Genomic DNA, 22,570 nt, shown 5'->3' with positions numbered 1-22,570 from the left:
TCGTCTGCAAGTTTTGCTGCCTCACTGCCTGCCCGCAATGCAGCACATTAATGAAAACAACAAACAGGCTGGTCCCAGTAAGGAACCTTGTGCGCTTGTGCTTTTTAACTTTTTGTCGTGATGAAAACTCACCACTTACTACTCTTAGATGGTTTTTGAGCCCTGCCTTTCACCCCATGCGTACTTGAGGAATCTTGTCAAAGGACTTTCAACATTAGTTACGTCAACCAGTTGTCTGTTTGTGCGCTACTTTAGCTGACCCTTCCAAAGAATTCGAATAAAATTAAAGCATCTCAAATAATTCATAAAAGGAAAAAAGAAGAATCTTGGATATGTAGGGCTGGCAGGGCCCTCAAAAGGCAGTCTACTCCAGCTCCCGGTGCGAAAGAGGATTGAGTATATTTGGACCATGCCTGACAGGTGTTCTCAGTAGTTATCTCCCAACATCCTCTGTGGTGAAGACTAAGGCGAAGAACCAAAGCCATGACAGATATGTTTTGTTGTCTTTATTAGAAAGAGACCTATACAGTATGGCAGTCCCTCTCTGCATTACTTTACATTTTTTTTTAAAAACTCAGAATACTGTACAGCTGACACAAAATCTTAAGGTGGAGCATGGGTTGAAGGGAAACATAATACAAACTGGCATATTTAATCAAAACAAGATCATATGAAACAACAAGCAAAGTGAAATGTCTGTCAATTGTTTTAATTACAGTACAAACAATATAAATAAAGCATCATTGCGTCATTGTAAAACAAACTTGCTGAATGAGGTAATATAAAAAAAAAAACAACCGAAGAGACTTTTTGTTTCTTTTAATAATTTCCACACTGCTTTGTCATCATTTATACATGACTATTTACAGAAACCGAAACCACACACTATAAAGTCTGTCATGTGCTAGGCATTTCCTGCGTCCACCCAGGAAACATTTCTTGGGCATCACCATTCACCTGTTCCCTTCCCCCCACCCCCAAACCCCACTTTAAGAAACATGCGAATGTGACAATGCAAGGAAACTAAAGGGTTTGATGGCTGAATGGGACAGAACAGTAAAACAGTGTAGAACTCTTAAGGGCTGCATTCAGGCAGGCATAAAACACAAATGTTTAACCACCACAAATGGGTGACCAATGGGACTTCCAAAAGAAAGGAATCTTATAAGCCATGTTGTCCAGCTTGAGTGCCAAATTCTGATCTCAGTGGCAAAATTCCCCTTGACTTCAATGAGTCCAGAATTTAGCCCTTTGTGATTTCTAGCCTGATCCTGCAGCCTTTATTCAGGCTCTGATTCAGCCAAGTACCTAAGGTCGTGCTTAAATCCCACTGGAGCCAATGGGAGGATCGTCACCGTAAAGGCTGCAGGATTGGACTCACGGCAAACATGAAACCTAGGAGAGACAAAGTGAGAAACTACAAAGAGCTATCGAATCTTTTCTACACAGCACAACTCCCTAACAAGTGTTTAAAAAGACAATCAGTCCACATGTTCTCTCTCCCTTTGTGCAGTCTGTACAAATGGTGTAACAATTCAAAACTATCTTGAAGTTTTCTTTAGCCTAAAAAAAATAAAGTTGATTGGACCAATTTGTGTCCCACATTCTGTGGCTCAGGAAGCCTTGTATTTCCACAGAGAGGGCTGTGCTTCAGAGGACAATCTGTGGATTGGCAAAATGACCCCAGTGGACGCAATGCAGAGCTGCAGTGTGCATCTTGAATCCAATTCAAGCCTGGAATACATCAGTCATTTAAAAGAAGAATTAGCCTGTCCTATAAGATATTCAAGTACAAGGAGGGGAAAAATTAAAAAAAAAAATTTCACTCCCACAGCTGTGTTTTCCAACATACCTCCCTTCACTGCAGAGAACCGGCATCTTTACCTTATCAGCTTTGAGCTCTCTAACATATTTCCCCTACCACGATTACAAGCTGCAGTGGTCACTGAGAGCAAGGGTGCGAATCATGATCTAATATTTGTGGACTGCCCACTATTATGCAGTGCCTTAACATACCCTAGAGTCCATGCTTACAATCTCATCAGAAACTAATATACTGCCACAATTTAGCTAACGAACATGTGAAGGGAAGAGCAGGGAGTGGTCTAAGGGTCAACCTGGACAGTGCTCTTTTAAACATCTTCCTCGGAGTGGATTCCTGAACTATCCTATATATATATATACACACATTATATGGCAGTAAGATGTCAAATGGCATTTATTCAAAACAGTCGCAGAAGGTCAGACTGTCATTCTCACAGTTCAATTCAGCCAGTCAGCTGAAGTTCTCAGCATTTTCCCCATAATTATATACATCAAAATAGGCTTCTGACTGGTGAGTCCGCTGTCCTTCTCAACTTCTGCATCTCTTTCCCACCCTAGCATTTTACTCATCTTTCATAGAATATAAACACACCACTATGGCTGCATAGACCACAGTGGTTAACCCTGCGAGCTGACTATGCCATTTTTAATCACGGTAGAACTAATCCCGTGATGAGTGGTGAGTTTGAGGTTTTTTGATAAAGACACTGCGTGCGCCTTTAGTTTGAAGGAGTTTTCTAAATAAGCTGAATCGATGCTCGCAACCAGTTGCCTGCCTCACCATCATCTGAACTAAGAGTCCCATACACTCAGTGGGCACCCAGAAGTACCACTGTATGCCTCCTTCTGCATAATTATCTCTACATACACAGTGTCTGCTATTGATTGGACAGCCACAGTTCTGTGCATCTATCTGTGCATGCCTCATTTATGCTTGCAAACATCTGCTTCATGCATGCACATATTCATGCATATAAATTAGGAGTGTGAAAATGTGCAGTTATGTACACCTAACTGAAAACCTGGCACTCACTATAATTTGCATATATGTAAATATATGTACACACACTATATATAAAATTATATCGCATGTGTTATATATAGCATATATGTATATATTAACATATGCATACACAGACTGCAAAATATTTGTATATCATACATTTAGTAGTATCCATCCATTGCCTTTATCTTGCAACTTTGCCAGTTTTTCTTGCACTCTGCCCAGTAATAATCCAACTTTACTGCGTCTCATTCTAAGATGACAAATCACTGAGCTGCTTGCCAAACACACTCCCCCCCCTCCAATGAACCTGCCACACATTTCCTCCCACCCTAATTGTGAAATTAGCTTTGAGAATTACACTGGCCTTATCTACAGGTTGGACAATAATTAAGTCCTCCACTAGTGGCAGGTTTAAGGTCCCATATCTTGTGGTCCATCAGGACTAGGAAAAGATTAAATGCTACTGGAAAGGAACAAGGACAGACCCAATTTTCTAATCGGATAGCGTATCTGTTCATAGCTGTGACAAGGCATGAGATTTCAGACTAAAGCTGCAATATTATGACAAAAAGTTTTGGATAATTTTTAAGAGGTTTCTAAAATGTACTCATTTTTCCCATCCTCCACCTTGACTTAGATAACTTAGCTTTAAAGGTGCAAAGATACAAGAAAAATTGTACCATTGATATTTGCAGAAACCGGAAACCGCTGATCAGTTTTTCTATATGTGGCACACATAAGGTATCTGATGGTGTAATCACTGCTGGTCAATGATACCGTCATTCCAAACTCATGCCAATAAAAGCTTTATAACACCCGACACCACTTTCTCCCTCACATTTTAATCTAATATACACACTACAATGAAAATGACTAGCTCTGGAGCTGTCAGAACTATGAGCAGTAGGCGTTCAGTACAAACACCCACAGGTTGGTGGCCAAGAGAGGAGACAGAAGATTGAAGTTTTGAGAGTCAGTGAACTCACCTTTGTCATGTGGACGTGCCAGAAATTTTAGATGTAAATAAGAAAGCTAAACAAGTTAAATATAAACATCTTTAAATGTTTTATCTGCCCATTAAACAAAAGTCTCTAAAATGCTCAGAGGACAAGCATAGGGAATGAATTCACCCATATATTGCTGTCACCTGAAATAAAACAACAAAAGCCATGATTTCCAAAAAAGAGACTAGTGATTTTGGGGTGCCAGTCTGAGGGCCTTATTTTCAGTAAGTGTTGAGCACCCAGCCCTCTGAAATTCTCAATTTAGGCACCCCAAATTACTAACTGCTGCTGAAAACTTTTATCTCCTCTGCTTAAAATACGTGACTTGGACTCAGTCAAATAAAGATTAGTTTCCATGAGAATGGGAGCACCAAAGATTTAAAAAAAACCCTGGTTCATGATAACAAACAGAACATGGTCATATAACAAATCTATATGCCTATGGCTTTTTATAATTTGCCTTGTAATCTATATCTTTTCCAGCTGGGAGATCCCTTCAAACTATAACTACTTAACCACTCTTCTTCTTGTAGTTCAATATGCAATATGATCTGAAAAACACAACTTCAGACTTGAGATTTATTTTATTCTTTCATCAAAAAGAATTGCGACCAGGAGTGCTTTTATAGTGGAGCAAACAGATAAAATGCCAAAGATTGCCTTTCTAAATGACAAATCTACAAAAATGGAATAAGAGAAGTTAAAATAAATCTGGGGTCCGAGACCAATGAAGCAAAGGTCAGAGATCCCACACACTAATGACGATAATAGCCCACTGTGGGAAAATAAAGGTGCTTTAATATAAAACACGAACAAGGGAATTATCAGCATTTTCCCAAGCAAGGGCTAAACTGCTCAAAATTTGGTCCCCTACATTTGCATTCTCAAAGTAGAGTAGTGATAGCTTGAATGAACACATGTTCCCTGTTGGGGTGCAAACACAGCTCCCCGAAACAGTAGTGAAGGAATCCACTTTTTAGAAATCTTTTCTGAAATCTGTGCTTGTCTTAGCTACTGCTACATTATTAAACCCACATATTGCTTCATCTTTCCTGATCATCGTACAAATATAAAAGATGAAAATAGCAACAAATTGGACCCTCAGTGCAGGCCCCATGAGTAGTGCTAGATACAGTTTTTAGGGGAGTGTATTTAACATTATATATTCACAACCTTTCTCAGACTTATTTCCTATTTTACCCAACATCCCCTTCCTATGAGCAAATCTCATATCAAGTGAAGGGGAAGCTCTTTTCTCCCTACAAAATATAATTGAAGGAGGCGAGGGAAAGAGACAGTAAAATAAACAGTATTAATGTTTACACAGCAGTTACACACAGTACCTAGGTAGCAATGCCTAAAAATCTTCTCCCTTTCCCAACGAATAAACAGCTTCCTAAATAGCATGTGAACCAGAATGCACCAACATTTTCAAGATACATTCTTCTGCCCCCATTCAGTAATAAAATTGAAATCTATTAAACAGAGAGGAGCTCTGACCAAACCCCCTGATCTGGAAAATCCTAAACTTTCCAGAAGTTTGGATCTGGCCCCTATGTCTACAAGATGAAAAGCAGCTTTCCAAACTCTGGGAACATCAAGAGCCAGGTGTTGCGCATCAGGGTCATCTCTATGGTTCAACAGCAATTGGATTAAAATACATAGAATGGAAATGCCAATGCTAATAGCAAAGATGGCTTTGATTTAGTGTCTTATTACTCGTGGATAAACTGCAGAGGAGATAGAGAAGAAGATAACAGGAGCAGGAAAAGGGTTGAATGGGTGACATTGTTTTTAAGTTGCTCCTAACACGCTCAAAGGGCGTAAACATTCTAGTAAGTGGGTTCCAGAATCGCAAGAGGGGCTAGAAGCAGAAGTGAGGAACTGAAGCGGACAGGTTAAAAGAGAAGAATCAACGTAAAAAATGACTGTGGAGTCTAGAAGTCTTACTGTTTCCTTTGTGTTTCAATGGCTTGGTGGGGTCAGGAGCACCCTCTGCAAAATGCTACCACATCACCTATAAGCGCTTAGTGTCAAAAATATCAGCTTCTAATGCCAATCAGAATCAGACTAGCTCTGCTGGATCTCCGGGAGATATTTATTAAGCATCAACTCTGGGCACCTTGTACCCTAGTGTCTGAAGGAGATAAAATGGGGTCTATCTTACAAAGGAAAACATGAAACTTTTCTTAATCTGAAGTTTAGGAGACAGTCTGGAACACCAGGCGAGAAGATTTTTGTTGTTTCTTTAAGTACAGTACATATTATACTGCACAAGACAGAGAGCCAGCAACAAGCAGGGGATGGTATTCACACTGGCCTGATCTTGTCACATTGCCTCTCACGGTGTGAGTCCTAAAGACCAAAGGCCCAAGCAGTGCCTTACCCCTTTCCAGCCACTTCTGACCAATCTTCCTTGAATAAGTACCTGAGGCCTCAAACTTCCTGGGAGACAAGTGGCCCTGAATCTGCTCAGATATGGTAACTTGTGCCTCATTAACCCCTTTGCTACTCCTCCCATCTCAGTGGGAGGCGAGGGGGGAATTTGTTACAGGTATGAATATTAGATAGCACAAAAATGTAGGTTTGTTAGGGCCTAAGCCACATCTATCAAAGCAATGACAAGCCTTCCACATCTAGTGCGCACTACATTATCCCCAGGGACAATGTCTGGGTGGCCTTCCCACTCTTTCAAAGAGAATGCCACCAAGTGGATGGGCTGTATATTTTCCCTGCAGACATCCCTTGACTTTTGGGATATGCCACTAGAAAGAGGTAAGCTATCTCATAGTCTACAAAAGCACTGGTCTACACTGCTATTATCATCCCTTACTAATATGTCTAAGAAAAATATGTGCTAATTTAAACACAACTGTGTTACTGCTTTATCTAAAGTAGTGTGTTAATATTCTGTTTGTCTGGATAAACCATCCTTCCTATGATACAGTAGAGTTTCCTTTTCTAAAGATTGCTTTGCTACACTTTCTGAATGTCTTCCTTTACCACAGAAGGATATGATGGACCTCTACAGTGTCAAACTTGTTACAATTTAGCCTGGTTCCCCTTATTTCTTAGTGCGCTGGTATGTTTAATGCTAGGAAGACTGGTTTAAAGAGATCATTGAAAGGTGAATGGAAAAGCATTTTAAACTTGGCAGAATACCAGCTTTGAAAAAGCATGTGTTATAGGCTTAAAAATGGCAACTTGTTTTAAAACTAAGTATTTTAAATGGCGGGGGGCTGGTTAGCACTTCTGGAAATCAGACTCTCAATTCCTACTTCACCAGCGTGCCAAGAGACTGGAGAGCAGGTTACTGTGTCCCCTGCTAGAGACAGTAAGATCGCCAACACCCAGCAGCAGAGTGTGCAGTTTCATATTCAATTGTAGATGTTAGTGAAGTCATCCAAGGCTGGAGGAAGATACCTGTCAATATCTAAGCTCAGATGGCAGCGTGAGTAAAGATGGCGCCGTTATGCAAACTACTTTTAAAAAAAAAAAACACCACCAAAAAATAGCTTTATCATTTGGAATGCACATGCGCACGTATGATGCTGCTGACATAAGGTGGTAAAATGAACGTTAAAAGCTTTTTCCATTCCCCTTTAAATGTCCCTACTGCAACAAATCATAAAGGACCAGGAAAGCCCATCGATGTCCGCCTGCTTGAGCCCTGGGACTTCTCTTACCTGATCATTTGGGGACTATGGCTTTTGGGCCAAACCTGCCTCTTTTGGACACCCATGGGATATTACATTCCCCCCTCCCCCGCAATTTTGTCCACATAAATTTTATTATTTTCTCTTCCTATTCTGATCTGAACAGACATACAGAGCCTCAAGAAGTACAGACACTCGTGAAATACACCAAGATCAGGTAGATTAGCAAATGAGTGTGCTGTGGTGCACCTGACCAACTTCATACACTTGTTCCTCTGCCACGAGTCAGATCAGATTTCAGCTTTCCCTGAAAAACACCCTTCTCTCACCTTCATTTTACCATATGCCACTTATAAATCACTTCTCTTTTTGCCATCTATTTCTCTGCGCCACAAGTTCAGTTTTTAGAAAATTTCAGAAACCAGCATCAATCTAGAGTTACCAAAATATTGAGTCAAGTATTAAAACTGGTAGATGGATGAACTGTCCAAACTCCTTCCACATATCATTGTTGCTCCACAAAGCATCCAAGTTGTGAGTCAAAGGAGCCAGGCCATGCCCACTTCAGAGAACGACATTAAGTTTAGCTATTAGACAAATCTGATCTCCCCCCCGCCCCCAGGCTTTGTCTCGGTCTGTGAAAGCATCACAGCTTCTAATGGAAAATATGTTTACGCTACTGAGAGACATCCTCCTTTTCTTCCTCATAGATACCGTACACCTTTTTTTTGCAAGCCAAATATGCTATCATCTCATTCCAATATGTTCTTCAAAGGTCTGCATCAAACAAATGGAAATACAGTTCACTGCTGGGAATATTTTCAATGTGCAATTATTTGTAAACCTCAGATCCTAAGTACTTGCACATTATTTAGTTCACATCCATTATAGTTTATAAATTAACAGAGGTGTCATTTGTCTGTACAAAAATCAATGCATATTTATGAACTTGTTTATTCAAATAGATTTACATACACATAATCTAAAGACACAATACAAAATCTGTATAATTTAGGCAATGCATCACAACAGTGATCAAAAAAAATCAACACACTTACTTGGCAAAATGACACAACGTATTTCTTGTGACTGAAAAAAATAGTAGCCTTTAATGCATTTATTTGTTTTACTAAATGTACTTGAAATGTTTTTCCTTAGCAGTATTCATTATTTATTTTTGTGTTTCATAGTTATTCTTATTTATTTTTTCCATTTTGTTTTTACACCAAGGAGACTGCAGTCAAATAACACTCAGCAACCGATTTCCTCTCTTTGGACTGAAAAATTAAACAGATACTAAATTATGACAGTGAATTTAGAAAGGAGGGCTCCAAGGGCTTGAAAGAACATGTCTGAGATAATATGATGCTTCTAAGAATATTGCAATCACATCCAAGCAATCACCGAAGCGTGCCATGTAACTACCTCCTCAGCTAATATGCTTTTTTCTCCGTGATGACTAATCATGTTCTATTAAACAGCAGTAATGCTGGAAGAACTCAACTATACAAGTGTAATGAAGCCGGTATTCTCCCTGGACAGATTAGCTACAACTGATTTGACACATACCATCATAGGAGCTTCAAACCTGACAAACTCTGTGCTTGCTTCTGATTTATGCCGTCAAGCTCTTCGGAGAAGAGAATGAAATCCAAGTGTTCCGTTTTGTAGAGGTGAAATGTACTGATGTGCTTAACTGTCAGTTAAGGAAAGTTCCCATTTCTTCTTTCATCTCCTCTTCCTCCTCCTTTCTTCTCCCTCCACCCCTTTTTTCAACACTTGTAGAGCCTTTGCCTGAAGACTACTAGTAAAATGGTCCCATGTCATGTGCTATAATTAGAGACCTCACAACCACTCTCTCTCACAACCCCTCCCTTTTTCAGTTTTCCTTATTCAAGACCTTTTATTAAAATAAAGGGTTTCTGCAGCCCCCTTTTCTCCTCTGGTCCCGTCACACTGTCCAGATGTGATTTTTCTGGAGAGGACAGAGACTGAGGGAAAAAGGGAGATGGGGAGGTATAAGACTCACAGGTCAGAGTTGGGAAGAAAATGGAGCAATATGAGGCTGTGGATGTTACTCAGGTCAGTAAAGAAATGAGTAAGTTCCTCAGATGATGGTGGGCATTCTTCCACTGCTGTTGTTCCTGTTATTGTTCTTCCTGGACAAATTGGGAGTAGCCATCAGGACAAAGCGCTCATCAGGGCAGCCATACTGCAGGAGAACATCAATGCATTCCTGACCTGTGGCTTGCCTGGCATAGGCTAAAGCCGTGTTCCCATGGGCATCACGGGCCATAACATCCACGCCATACTGTGGAAAAAACAGATGCCATTTGAGAACCTGCTTCTAACAAAATGTTAAAATGGAATGAAAGAAAACAGCACAACTACAGCTGAGTTTAAGGGGAGAGGTGCGACAGACAGAGAAATACTCAAAGATAGACACTCCTTATTTTAAGAGTTTGTAAATCTGAACATGACAAACATGCTTCATGCACATACAGCTTTCTACTGGAAGATCCTCACCTGCTGCCGGTCACGCAAATAATCTCTCACCATTGCATTTTATGTGGATTTCCCAGTGTGTGCGCACCTATCCCTCTCCTCATCTCCCATGCCTCACTCCAGTTTTTACCACATTTAAACAGATGTGGCGAAAGACACATTTTGCAAGTGGTCTTCAAGAAGGTTTAAGTGCCATCATTTGAAAGGAATAGAAACATTTAGACTAAGGAAAAGAGGGAGATACTTTGAGCACCCCACTGGAGTATGCTCATGGCAATATTTTGGAAAGCCATATTGAAATAATGTTTGCTAGACAATAGAGAGGAGCGAAATGTAACTCCGCACTGTATACCCAACACCACAAGGCAGATACTCACCCAAATTAAGAGCTGAACTAGCACTACATTTCCTTTCCTACATGCCAAGTGAAGGGCTGTGCGCCCATCCCCATCTCCGCAGGTCTCATTCACTTCTTCCCGGGTTCCATGGGCCAGGAGCAGGATGACAGTCCGCAAGTCCTCATCAGCTGTCGCCTGTAGCAGATGCTGGCCTAAAGAAAGTTCCAAGCACTGCAGCGGGGCAAGGAAGAGCTTCTGTTCATATTTAGCACGTATCCAGCGCTCTTTTTCTTCCCTAGAGAAGCAAAAAGAGACATGCCATTCAAAAACTGGTTCCACTGCCTGCGTGTGATATATATTCACCTTTGGAGACAAACAATCCAAAAATACACTGTCATACCGAGAGGCTAATTAGCAAGAAAACATTTTCTTCTTGTAAATGTCAGCAAAAAAGCTTCTCTCAGAAACATTTCTTTTACACCTTATACTTGTGATAAAGTTTATGACACCTAAACATTTCTCACCTGGTTGTACCTGGCCAGAGAGCTACATTACATATTGAGTTCATGCACCAGCCTTTCACCTCCAGGAACTGAGACTCAAGCATGCCTTGGATCACAAGTGGAACAAGTTTGGTGCATGCAGTTTGGCACAGGTCAGCAAAACTGGCCACTTCTACTCAAGAGAGGCCTAAGACTGGAGCAGCCAAGCGGAGATCCAGGTCAGGACTGACACATGCTGGTAAAGCTACACAGTGGAAGTGTGCACAGAATTTGCCTGCATTGGGCCTAGATGTAGCCGTTGGCAGCACTAAATTCCCCCAAGTTCACTCCCATAAAAAAAAACTGACTCCTGCTTGCATCTAAAGAAAGAAAAGGGAAAATCAATGAAAGATACTGCCTTGCTTTTTCAGGCTGTAGGATTTGGCCACTGAACAACAACATCCCAATTTGTTTCAGAACGGGACAGAGGATCAAGAGGTTTTTGTTTTTTTAAGGAAAATCTCAGGACTTTGAAGCATCATTTCCTCTCACTGTACCAAGTAAGCACCAAAAGCTTCCTAGATACAGTTGTATTGTAGGATAATGCCACATTTTACAAGTAACTCCAATTTCTATTAAAATCTTTTCAAAACACACTGATGTGCTTTGGGGGATCTGGTCACAGGCAAATTCCCATTTATAGGTGCCCTTTGCTTAATACTTTAGGTATCTACATAGTAATCTGTCTGCCCTGTGAAAATCACATACAGCGCATAGCAGGAAAACTACTTAGTGGTGACATTTTTTTTCCTCTCAAGTACAGAAAGAAAAGCTCTGTTTACACCTTTCAGCCGTGTTTACACTACTCCCAGTAATCTAGTGTCAGGTTAGCCCTAATCTGTTTTTAAATACTTATGTAAACAGATAGTTCCAACAGCAAATCTGGATTAGTTTTGCATCACTTCCTGGTACATGTGGAGTGACCTTACATTGACCCCTCTGGATGCTTTCATGCAAAGCTTTCCAAAGCATGCACTTTTCTACACAAATGACAATTCAGCCTATAACTATGCAATATACAGTCATTTTTCCCCATAAAGAAAACGTTTTTCAATTTATTCCAAAAATTATGGCTTGGACAATCCTTCAAATGGCCACCACACTCTGAATAATATTGAAAGCATCTTGGGGGCTGAAAAATATCCTGTGATGCTGATGCTTAAAAGTACATTCCATTTTAAAATATTCAATAAGAAAATTTTTTTGAATAATGTTAAAATTGTGACACAAACATATTGACAGGGAAGGTTAATACTTCATTTATCTTGTGCTGTTGTGTACAAATAAAATCAAACCCAACAAGTACCAATGCTGTGAGAAGGATGGAATAGCATAGCTCCAGCTGCCTAAAATGTCATTAATGTTGTGGAGTTGTGTCACATGATGCCATTTCGGTATTCTATGCACTCTTAAAAAATAATAACCACAGATGGCTGTAAAACTATTATTTATCCAGGTCTTTTACATATCCAAGTCAACGGAGTAAGTAGGTACAGTTCTTGGAAAGCCTCATTTAAAATGTTTTAATATTTGTTAAAAATACAAGTGTGTATAATATACCAAGTATTTTATAAATATATAATTCACCCTTACAAAATGGGCAGGACTCCCAGATAAGTGCATTTCACAGCATTATTTTGGGACCACAACCTAGGTCAGGGGACAGTCAATTTCTCTCTCTTAAAATCATACATCCAATTTTTTTCAAAAGCTGCTTCTACTCGTATGCTCCATAACAAAATTTTTAAATGTTAAATTTAAGGACTGAAAGGGCACTGGGGACCGTCAGCAACAGCAACCTGCAGTTGTTTCTGCAATAGGTGGTAACGGTTCTAATCCCAGCTGTGGCATCAGTTGTGGGAACCATGACTTGAAGAGAAGCTGCTCGCTGTTCAGAGAAAGAAGCTGTTTGGAAGAAGCCTTTTATTCTACTCAAAATCCAGCTATGAGAAAAAGGAGTTTTGTTTTGTTTTGGTTAAAGATGAGCATAACTTCAGTAAGAGCCATGAGAGCTGATACCTCAGTGTGTACAGAACCAGCAACTCAACATGCCAGGACCAGCTGCAAGTTTTCAGAGCCTGAAGCCACCAAAGTTTTACAAAATTCGTGAGAATGGATTTTATGTTTACACTGTTTTTTTTAACATTTGTCTATTTTTCCTCCACAGCATTTACATACGCTCCAAAAGCAGTTTTTACAGAGAAACATTAACTCTTCTAAAAATGTGTATCTTATGCAAAGGGGAAAAAAAGCTGCTTGAGAGTGATGCAAAGGCTTATCGGACAAAGAGATGGTGTCATTTTCGGACCGCCTGGGGGAATCAGGAATAAGCCATTAAGCTCCAAACTGGGACCACATTATCATCCTATTTCAAAAAGAGTAAGGAGGACAGACCACAAACTTGTTAGGTTATTATGGGTAATCCATTAATAGGGTCTGTCTATGAGGATGGGAACAGACCATCCACCCTCGCTCTCCTGTTGGCTTAGGGGGGGAGGCATAGTGCAGGACAAAGCCGGTCCCCCTCAAAGATTTCTACTGCTACATAACCTGGTGACACAAACCACTGTCTCACCCTCTGACTCTTACTGTATGCTGTGATCAGAATTCTGTACAACCGTAGTAAATTTGTTGCAGAGCTGGGCAATGGCTAGAGTTACTGGTAATCCAAGATATTCAGGAAATGGGAGAGAGGCAAGAACAGGGTTCTGCATTCTATCTTAGACTCTGCCACTGTGTCATGTCATTGGCTTGCTGTGTGACCTTGAAAGGTTCCTTAATTTTACTTTACTTCAATCTCCTCATGTGTAACATAATATTGGCATAATACTCACCTACCTCCTATGGGTACTGAGTCTCTGAATTAAATAGGGCCAGATTCTGCCACCCTTGCTCACATTGAGTAAAGCCTTGCTCTATAAGTAGTCCCACTGAAATTAGTGGGACTATTTGTGGAGTAAAATACAATTCAGGGTGTGTCAGCGTTGCAGAATCTTGTCCTTACTGTCTGTAAAGCACCTTGAGATTCTCAGATGGACGATACTTCAATGTCAATAATTGTTTCTAGTTTGCAAGACTATTTAAAAACAATTCTAGACACAGTAGTTATTGGGGAATATACTGGATAGCAAATGTCAGCCTGTTATATATCTAGACAGACAATAGCTATTTAAGCACATTCCTGATGAATAACACAAACTTTCATCTGAATACCACATGATGTTAATGACCGGCCTGGTTAAGGAGTCCCAAAATTCCACTTGAGGGTTCTAGCGGAAAGCCATGCGAAGAGCAATCAACGCAAACACAAATAAAAAGCTTTAAATGTTTAGCACACCCTGGGGCAGCTCATTTCTGACCTCTGATGGCAAGTGAGGTTCCAAACACAACCAATGGGCAAAATGGGGCACAAGTGAGACATTCCATTTGGGTATTCCTATAGCAAACTATCTTTATTGGCTGATCATAGTCTGGAGCTGGCTGTGTTCCCCAAACTCCCCTGGGTCGGTACGTTCAAACTTCAGAATTATTACTCTTTTGAGTAAAAATCCAGAAAGCCTCAGAGACATCCTCTCCTGCTGTATTTCCCCTAATACAGGCTCTCTCCCCTTTGATGTGAGTGATTTAATTTAAAATGGAAAGTTCTCAGGATTTTCTTGGATGACTATTTTGGCTTCACTGTACCTGCTCACTCTAGGAATTATGCCACTAAGACATAAATACTGTAACTGTTTCTCTGATGTCACAATTTCATTTCTGGGATCCACAGCTTGTCCTGGTTGAGCGTTCATTTTCCCAAAGGAAGGCCAGTCCAAGAGCAGAGTTGTCAGCAGTAGATCACTTAACCTCATTCCAATCCCCTGGAGGACCACTGTTCACATCCCCCGTTAGCTAATGAGCTAAAAAATGAATGATTGGAACGGTCAGCAATAAGCAGAAAGAGGAGGCATAGTAGTTCATTTCAGCCTGTGCTGACATACCCTTAAATAAATCAACTGCATAAGAGTGAGAGGAAATGAGAGAAAGAGCAACTAATCAGGAGAAAGACACTGAACCAATCCCTAAAAATAAATGTGCAACTGAACATCTGCTAGTAAATATTTTTCTTCTTTTCACGTGTAACCCTGTTAATCCCTTTTCTGGGTAACCTCGCCTGTGCTAGGGACCCCAGATGTAGCCCTAGCATGCCAAATCCTAATCTTAAACAAAATTAGCTTGCTTGTTTACTGTGACTTCCAAAATTCATTAACATACTTATCTCTGGATCAGAGAGCAGGCCAAGGCCAGCTCCTGGGAGATGTTACAACATGATGTGTCTGGATCTTCTCTAGCTTGCCTGACCCAGGAGAATGCATGTGCTGCCTCTCCCAGTAGGCAGTGATTGAGAAGGACACAGCCTTTCTTCAATGACCTTCAAAATATAGCTTACTTGCACTGTACTTTTTTTAAAAAACATGTGCACAGGGTGGATTAATAATCATCTACAAATTAATGGACAAACAAACAAGCAGAAGTACAGTAAATTAAATAAGATGGTGCTTGCACCTTTTACCTTTATTCAGGTGAATACCGATCCATTTTAAGCTAGTTTACTGATATAAACTTAAAGCTTTGTTGTCTATATAAAGGTCTGACACAACTGAATAATCATCATGTTGTTCCTCGGTGTCAGGGAAGTGATGAGCCACTAAGTCTTGACCAAAAAGCACCATCAATTTCCTTACTTTAGTGTGTCTCCATCATCACTGAACTCTAATCCACTTTAGTGTGAATAATGAAAATGGTGCCATGTTTCTGATACTGTAGATGAGCCAAAGTTTATGAGAAATGGAACAAAACTCAACCCTCGGTTTATTCTGATCTAATTAGGTGCTTGCTCCTCAAGATAATGTCCAATTATTTAAATACTCTGCCAGCCACATCAGATCACTGTTATGGAAACATAAATACCAGGGATTGTAAGGGAAGGGGACAGAGTAGGTAGGATGAGAGGGCAGAAACAGCAAAATTGCGTAAGACACAATTATTTTGCTTCATGAACTCGATTGTGTTGTGTACTTGCATGCTGGAGCATAAAATACTCATTTAAGAGTCCAGACTCACTTCGACTGCATCATTTGGCTCTCTTTTTTCTATCAGGAATGCAAATTTATATACCTGACACAGATCCAGGTAAAAGCTTAATATTGCTACCATTATTCCTACTCGCCCTCCATACATTCACTTCTACGTCCAACCTCATTTCCCGTCCTCAAATGTACTAAGCAGAGAAACCCGAAAGCAAGATAACAAAATAAGATGCACTTTGGAAGCAGAAACAGCGTTAGTATGGGAATTTACAATCCGTTGTTTAGTCGATACGGTATATGAGACAAAAGCCTGGAGAACTTGCCATGAGAATTCACCAGCCCAGGCATAAAATCTATGAGCCCCGTCTCGTTAAACTGATAAGAAAAAAAATTATATTCTAGTCACTCATTATCTAAAATTATTCACCCCAAGTAAATAGGTGAATGGAATGTTGCAAGGTTATATTAGAAATGCTACAAAAAGTGGGAGGTGGTTTATTGCATCAGGAAATCACTATCACGCCTATTTCAGGTACCAGCCAAAATATAGAGTGAGTCTGCAGAGTCAGCATTTTAAAATGTATTTTTATCTCCCAACCTACATCCCCCAACCTTACAAAAATATGTAAACAATGCACCTCCATTGTCATAGATAATGCTCTATCTGAGAGAGTCTCTCGGCTCTCACTATCTTTTATATATTTGATAACTCAAACCTTAGCATCGTGTGTCTGTCCCATTTATGGCTGCATATTTAAGGCAACAAGTTTACTAATGTTTAACTTCTTGTAACCTGGCTATCTCAGCATGAGTCGTCCAGCCTTGCCAGCCTGGCAGAGGTTGACAAGGATAATGTGTCGGTTCCAAGAAAGTGAAGTAACCCCCCCACTCTTTCAACACCCCTAAAACTGGCTTTACATGCATCTCCTGGAGTATCCCAGGATGTGTCATTAACTTAGTGATTCAGTATGTAGGGACATGCATCATACAAGCAAAGCTGCAACCTCATCATAAACTATCTTGGCATTAGATCATGCTGCGATTTTCTTTACAGAAAGCTGTTCAAGACATTACGTTTCAGTATTCGATAAATTATCACCAGGTTTGATTGGAATTTGCAATGCAGTGTTTTGGTAGGGAAGAGCAACGGAGCATAGACCTTTGGTTGAAAGGGTGAGGAGGTAGGAGGCAGTTACAATTTTTTAAAAATTTTGACGGGGGTGGGGGGAAGAGATGGAAAGAAGAATGGGCTAGCAGCAAGGAATTTCCAAAGTGTCTTCCTGCCTCTAGCAAAGCAGGAACTGGGAGGAGAGGCATGGAAGAGGAGCTAGGAACAATATGCTGAGAAAACAGAGGGGGCTTCCTCTCTCTGCAGGAGAAGACCCCACTCTATTGCAAAGTAAGTGCTTAGCAGTTGACTGCTTCCTCACATGCATGCCTTCTCTCCTAGGCTGCGTTGCTAAGGGGGAAGGAGCACAGGCCTGCTAGGGATGCAGGCCCCTGGCTAACAAGGGGGCCGCAGACAGCAAACAAAGACCGATGGATATTTATTCCTTAATTACCAAAAGCCTTTAAGAAATTGGCCACTGTAAATCCCACATGCCGAGAAAGGGAAGCTAAGGACAAGGAATTATGTGCACTAGGGCACAGAGGAAATAAATATTCCTGTGGCTCTTGATCAATATTATGAGTGTTTTGCCAAGCTGCAGGGTGTTTTATGAACTTTAAGGACAGAGAAGGATAATTAAATAAATTAAGTCAATCTATTAAGCTTATTACTCCTTACAAGTTACAGTTAGATACACCAGGCAGATGAAATAGGGCCATGTAGAAAAGCTGTGGACAGGACAACATCCAAATGTACTGCGGCAGAAAGCAGACAAGCAGGGCCTACAATACTTGGCCAGTGAGCTCAGGGCCAGTCAACGCAGGGAATCTTGTTGAGAAATGCTTTTATTCTCTGTTATGGGCAGAGAAGCTGTCTGGATGAGGATGGTGTTCAATCTATTTCCAGTTTACTAGACAGGAGAGTTGTAACATTCATAATGCAGTGTTACAGAGCTACTCCAAATTCAAGTTTATTCTCATTTCATAACGAATATGAACACAGGCCCAATTTCTCATTAATAACAGGCCAATTTTTCACATGGAAATGCTCCCTGCTCCCCCCAACTTTATTTATTTATTTATTTTTAAACAAAGGGGGCTTCACACCAAAAGGATGCAAAAGACACATTTTCTGATGTTTTGGAAGTTTCACCTGATATTTAACAAAACAAAAATCATTTATGAGAGATTCAGTAGCCCACAAATCAAGAAGTTTTTCTATCAGTAACTCCACAACTATACTAAGTACTTCAGTCACACCCTTACAAACTTGTGTTACAAATTTCAGGAGCTCTTAATAGCAGCTATTTCTTATACAAGCATTCTGACTTGAATCATTCTGTTGGTTTAATCACCTATTGAAAACTACCTATCATTTAATAATCATCCTTTGGATTTTCTGAAGATACCAGCCCCACATATCTACTTCGTTTCTGACACTCCGCCACTACCCAGGTCTTTCATGTGTTTTCAAGCTCTGTTTTTCAATGATGCCATGAAATAACCTGAGCTTCCCTCAGGTGTTAGACAACCGCTGGAGTTACTACTGTGTAACATTAATTACCAGCCTGGCCAGGACATCAAGGCTTACTGACATGAAGTGAACTGGATAAATATACTGTAATTGTGGACTCTGCTACACTATATAAATCAGCAGTAAATGTAGTGTTTTCATTGCAGCACACACCACTAAACCTAATAATTTTTAAGGCACATTTGATAAAATATATCACAGCTGAGGATTACTCTGAATGTGATTAAATAAAAGTCACACAACATAGTATAGGGAACACAGCAGATACTAAGGAAAGCTTTCTTAAGTTATCAAAGACAAATGACAAGGTTGTAAGTGTGACAACTATAAACCCTATAAATACGTTAAGTCTTTTCCTGTTTCAAATCTAACCATATTTTCTGTCAGACATGCACTTCATAAACCATGAGGCTTTCCAGAGCTTGTATCTTCTCATCGAAGCCAAAACAATTAGTAATTTTTAGACAGTACTTGTACTATCAACAGCTGTAAAGAAAGGAAATATAATACAGCGAATCGTTAACACTTTTCAATGCACAGCTTGGAAAAATCTGTAATCAAATTGAATTAAACATGGTGGGGGAGGGAAGGGTGGCTTGTGGGCCAGGGAATCATTCAAACCCAGACCACAACAGAAGTGAATAAAAGTTATCCTCCAATAGCGGTTTGAAGGTGAACAGAAATTGAGAAGAGTTGGTGACATCAGAGCATTTCCTAACAGACAGATGTCCCCACCCACCGCACATTCCTGAGTGCCCCCTCCCTCCCTATTTGTTTTTCTTGCAGGCAGTGTCATCACTAGGAGGCAATGGATGTATACCAGGAACACAGAGTACATTATTTCGTCTCTCATAGAGATGACCCCCAGCTAAGAACGGGGCTGAGGCACGCTGTCAGAGCAGCATGGGGAAATTTACACTGAAACTATGTAGTAGCCCCTGTAGATAGAGCCTGGCCAATTTGGCAACTTTTAAACGTACTAAAAATTACTTAAGAAGAAGAAAGTCACCAAAGTTATTTTACAGCGGATACACCAACAAATTATAAACCCTTGAGTACATTCTTGGTGATTCCTTAGACTTTAGTCCATCTCGTGTTCTGCTGCACACTGGGTTACCCACATTTGCCATTCTTGTCTGTCAACTGCCCTTCTTGCCATATCGTCCCATTTCACGTTGAGGTTCTTGATGTTCTTCAGAACTGTTTGTTTCCATGTTATTCATGGTCTTCCCCTCTTTCTTCTTGTGCTTTCTGGCTTCCTTTCAAGGGTGGTATTTGGTAAGCGTTCTTTTTCCATTCTCAACACATATTCCAGCCACTGATTTCTTCTTAGGGTTTGTGAGTAATTCTTCTGACTTCTTCATTTGTCTTCCTATCTCTGTATGTTATTCCCAATATTCTTCTCAGACGTGTGATGAAATGCATCCATCTTCTGCATATTTTTCGTGTTAAGTTGCCATCAGGGCCATTCCTAGGCATATGCAGCACCAAACTGCCCCAAATTTCATAGTGCCCTAGGCTGCTGCTGTGCTGCATACTAGCCCCCCCTGCAAGGGGCAGGGCTATCCCTAGGGCAGTGTGGGGCCCCAGACAACTCCCTCCACTCTGTCTCTTACCCTTCCCCCGGCTGCATCCCCGGCCCGCCCCCATTCCACCTCTTCCCCTAGTGAAAGGATTGCCCCCTGCACTCATCGGCGGCAGGAAACGGAGCGACGCAGCCCCAAGCCCACTCCGCTTCCCTTGCTCTGGCCCCAGCCATGTCACTTGGGTTCGGGGAAAGGACCACCCCGGCTCCCACCGGTGCCAGGAAGTGGAGCGCCGTGGCTGGGAGCTGGCGGAGTAGAGCATGCTGGGGCCAGGTTGCTCCGCTTTCCGCCACTGCCGGTGAGCGCGTGTGGCGGGATCCCTTCCCTCAAATCCCCTCCCCAGAGAGATACAGCTGGGGCTGGGGCGTGGAAAGCAGAGCAGGCTGCTCATGCCCCCCTGCTAATCCCCTGGGCCACTCTGGGCCTGTGGACCCCCCAGAAGTGGCCCCCACAGCTCTTGCCTTCCAGACCCGGGGGGGGAGTGAGCCTAGGGCCCACACAGCCCCCTGGGGGAGCTGTGTAGGGCACCCAAATGGCTAGGGATGCCCCTGGTTGCCATATCTCACTACATGTTGTGACGGCAATAACAATTGCTTTGAACACATTCAGTTTTGTCTTGAGGGAGATTTTTTGAGTTGCCAGATGTTTTTGAGTCTTCCAAATGCAGCGTTTGCCTTCCTGATTCTTCTTATTTCCTTGGAACTAGTATCATCTTGGCTGATGGTACTTCCAAGGTTTGTAAAACTGTCCCCCTTCTCCAGTTTCTCCTCTTCAATTTTGATTTCTGTCCCTGTAGTCCCCATTAACATGATGCAAAGAAATGTAAAGTCATATCTCAAACCTATCTTCTCCATTACTTCTTTTCCTTGGTCTGTGCATTTTTGTAGTCGGTTGGCATCTTCAGTGATAAGAGCGATGTTGTCAGCAAATTCTAGATCAAATGTCCTTGAATTGTTCCATTTTAGGCCATATGTTATCACTGCTGCATTGTTTTGATCCATAGTCAATGACTAGCATAAACAAAGAAGGAGACAGGATGCAACCCTGCCTTACACCTGTCTTGATGCTGAATGGCTTACATGCAGCATTTTGAGTTGGTGTAGAATGCCTTCATAATGTTGATTGCTTTTGTTGGAATTCCATATTGTTCCACACTGTTTCTCTGTTTATAGAATTCCTTTTGAAAGTCCACAAAATTGATGACAAGACTGCCTTGGAATTCAGTAATAAGGAAACAAAGGGAGTATTCATTGCAATGGTATGCCCACTGCATTTCATCAGACATGTATAATCCGATTTATCTAGATACCTATTAAGTATGTAAATGATAAATTTCCATTGTGTCATTTCTTAAATGCAGACTGATTGGAAATTTCAGTTTACAATTTAATATATAATACTTAGTGTTGGAGCATTCCATTAATTTGCCAAAAGTGGAAGTATTTTTTAAAGTTCCATTCAAGGGGTTGTAAAAAAATGCATTCTCTCTCTTTTTCAAAAAACAGCATACCAATTTCTGTTCTTATGCTAATTTGTCACACCAAAGGTAAACCATAAACTGGAGACTTGCTTTGAATGGACATATCGATTCAAAATGAACACGACAACATTTTGTGCAAATGAAGGCAGTTTTTCATCATATCTAATTATGAAAAAGTGACTATTTTAATGTAAATTATTCCAAAATCCATCAGGCTTCTGCTTCCTTGTTCATATCATTGTAGAGTTTTTTGTACAATATTTAAGCAGTAGAAAAATGTGACAAATATTTCAATGCATAAATTTCAATAAATCTGTGCCAGGTGAGAAGCAGACCGAGGTAGTCAAGTGAGGTTCTCAGAGACCCAGTGTAATGTGGCATACAGTGGGGATGTACATCAGCAATGTACTTTACAGCAGTTCTTTCTGTGATGCAACTACCACACTGCATTAGAGATACCATAACAGTCGCTGATGTGATCTGCTTTGGAACATATCGCATCATAAACAGATGAAAGAAGAGAAATGGAGCTTTTCTTCTGCTCATAATATTATAAAGTGGATAAGTATCATAGCTATGAGTGCACCAATGCTTTACAAATAATGAAAGGGAAAATCCAGGCTCCACCCAAGAGCTAATAAACTTTTGTGATTTACACATTAAAAAAAAGCCTCAACCAGAGACATGCTTATAGCCAAACGGACTGCACAGGAGTGGCTGAGTTGAGTGGGAATGGAAAGACATGGGAAGACCTGAGCTACAGAATCTGTATACAGTTTTTGTTTGAAGACTAGAAAACAGAGGAGGATGTTCATATCGTGTACATGTGGGAGCTTACATAGAAAGTTTAAAATCACTGGAAAATCCAAAGCTCTTACTAATGTTAATTTCTAAAACAACCTATTATATAACTATTTGG

The 22,570-nt window shown here is 40.7% G+C and overlaps 1 protein-coding gene across 1 annotated transcript in view; it reads right to left on the bottom strand.

The window, feature by feature from the left end:
* Nucleotides 1-491: 491 nt before the first annotated feature.
* AGAP1 (ArfGAP with GTPase domain, ankyrin repeat and PH domain 1) overlaps nucleotides 492-22,570 on the bottom strand; it is a 672,695-nt gene continuing 650,616 nt past the window's right edge. Inside the window, exons 15-16 of the mRNA XM_050915972.1 lie at nucleotides 10,373-10,628; nucleotides 492-9,801 (exon numbers count right to left, since the gene is read on the bottom strand). Coding sequence (XP_050771929.1) covers nucleotides 9,598-9,801; nucleotides 10,373-10,628 — 460 coding nt within the window. The 3' untranslated portion in view covers nucleotides 492-9,597. The remainder of the gene's footprint in view (nucleotides 9,802-10,372; nucleotides 10,629-22,570) is intronic.

Source organism: Gopherus flavomarginatus, chromosome 10 (assembly GCF_025201925.1).
Source record: "Gopherus flavomarginatus isolate rGopFla2 chromosome 10, rGopFla2.mat.asm, whole genome shotgun sequence".
Taxonomy (NCBI): domain Eukaryota; kingdom Metazoa; phylum Chordata; order Testudines; family Testudinidae; genus Gopherus; species Gopherus flavomarginatus.
This window is presented reverse-complemented; position numbering and strand designations above follow the sequence as displayed.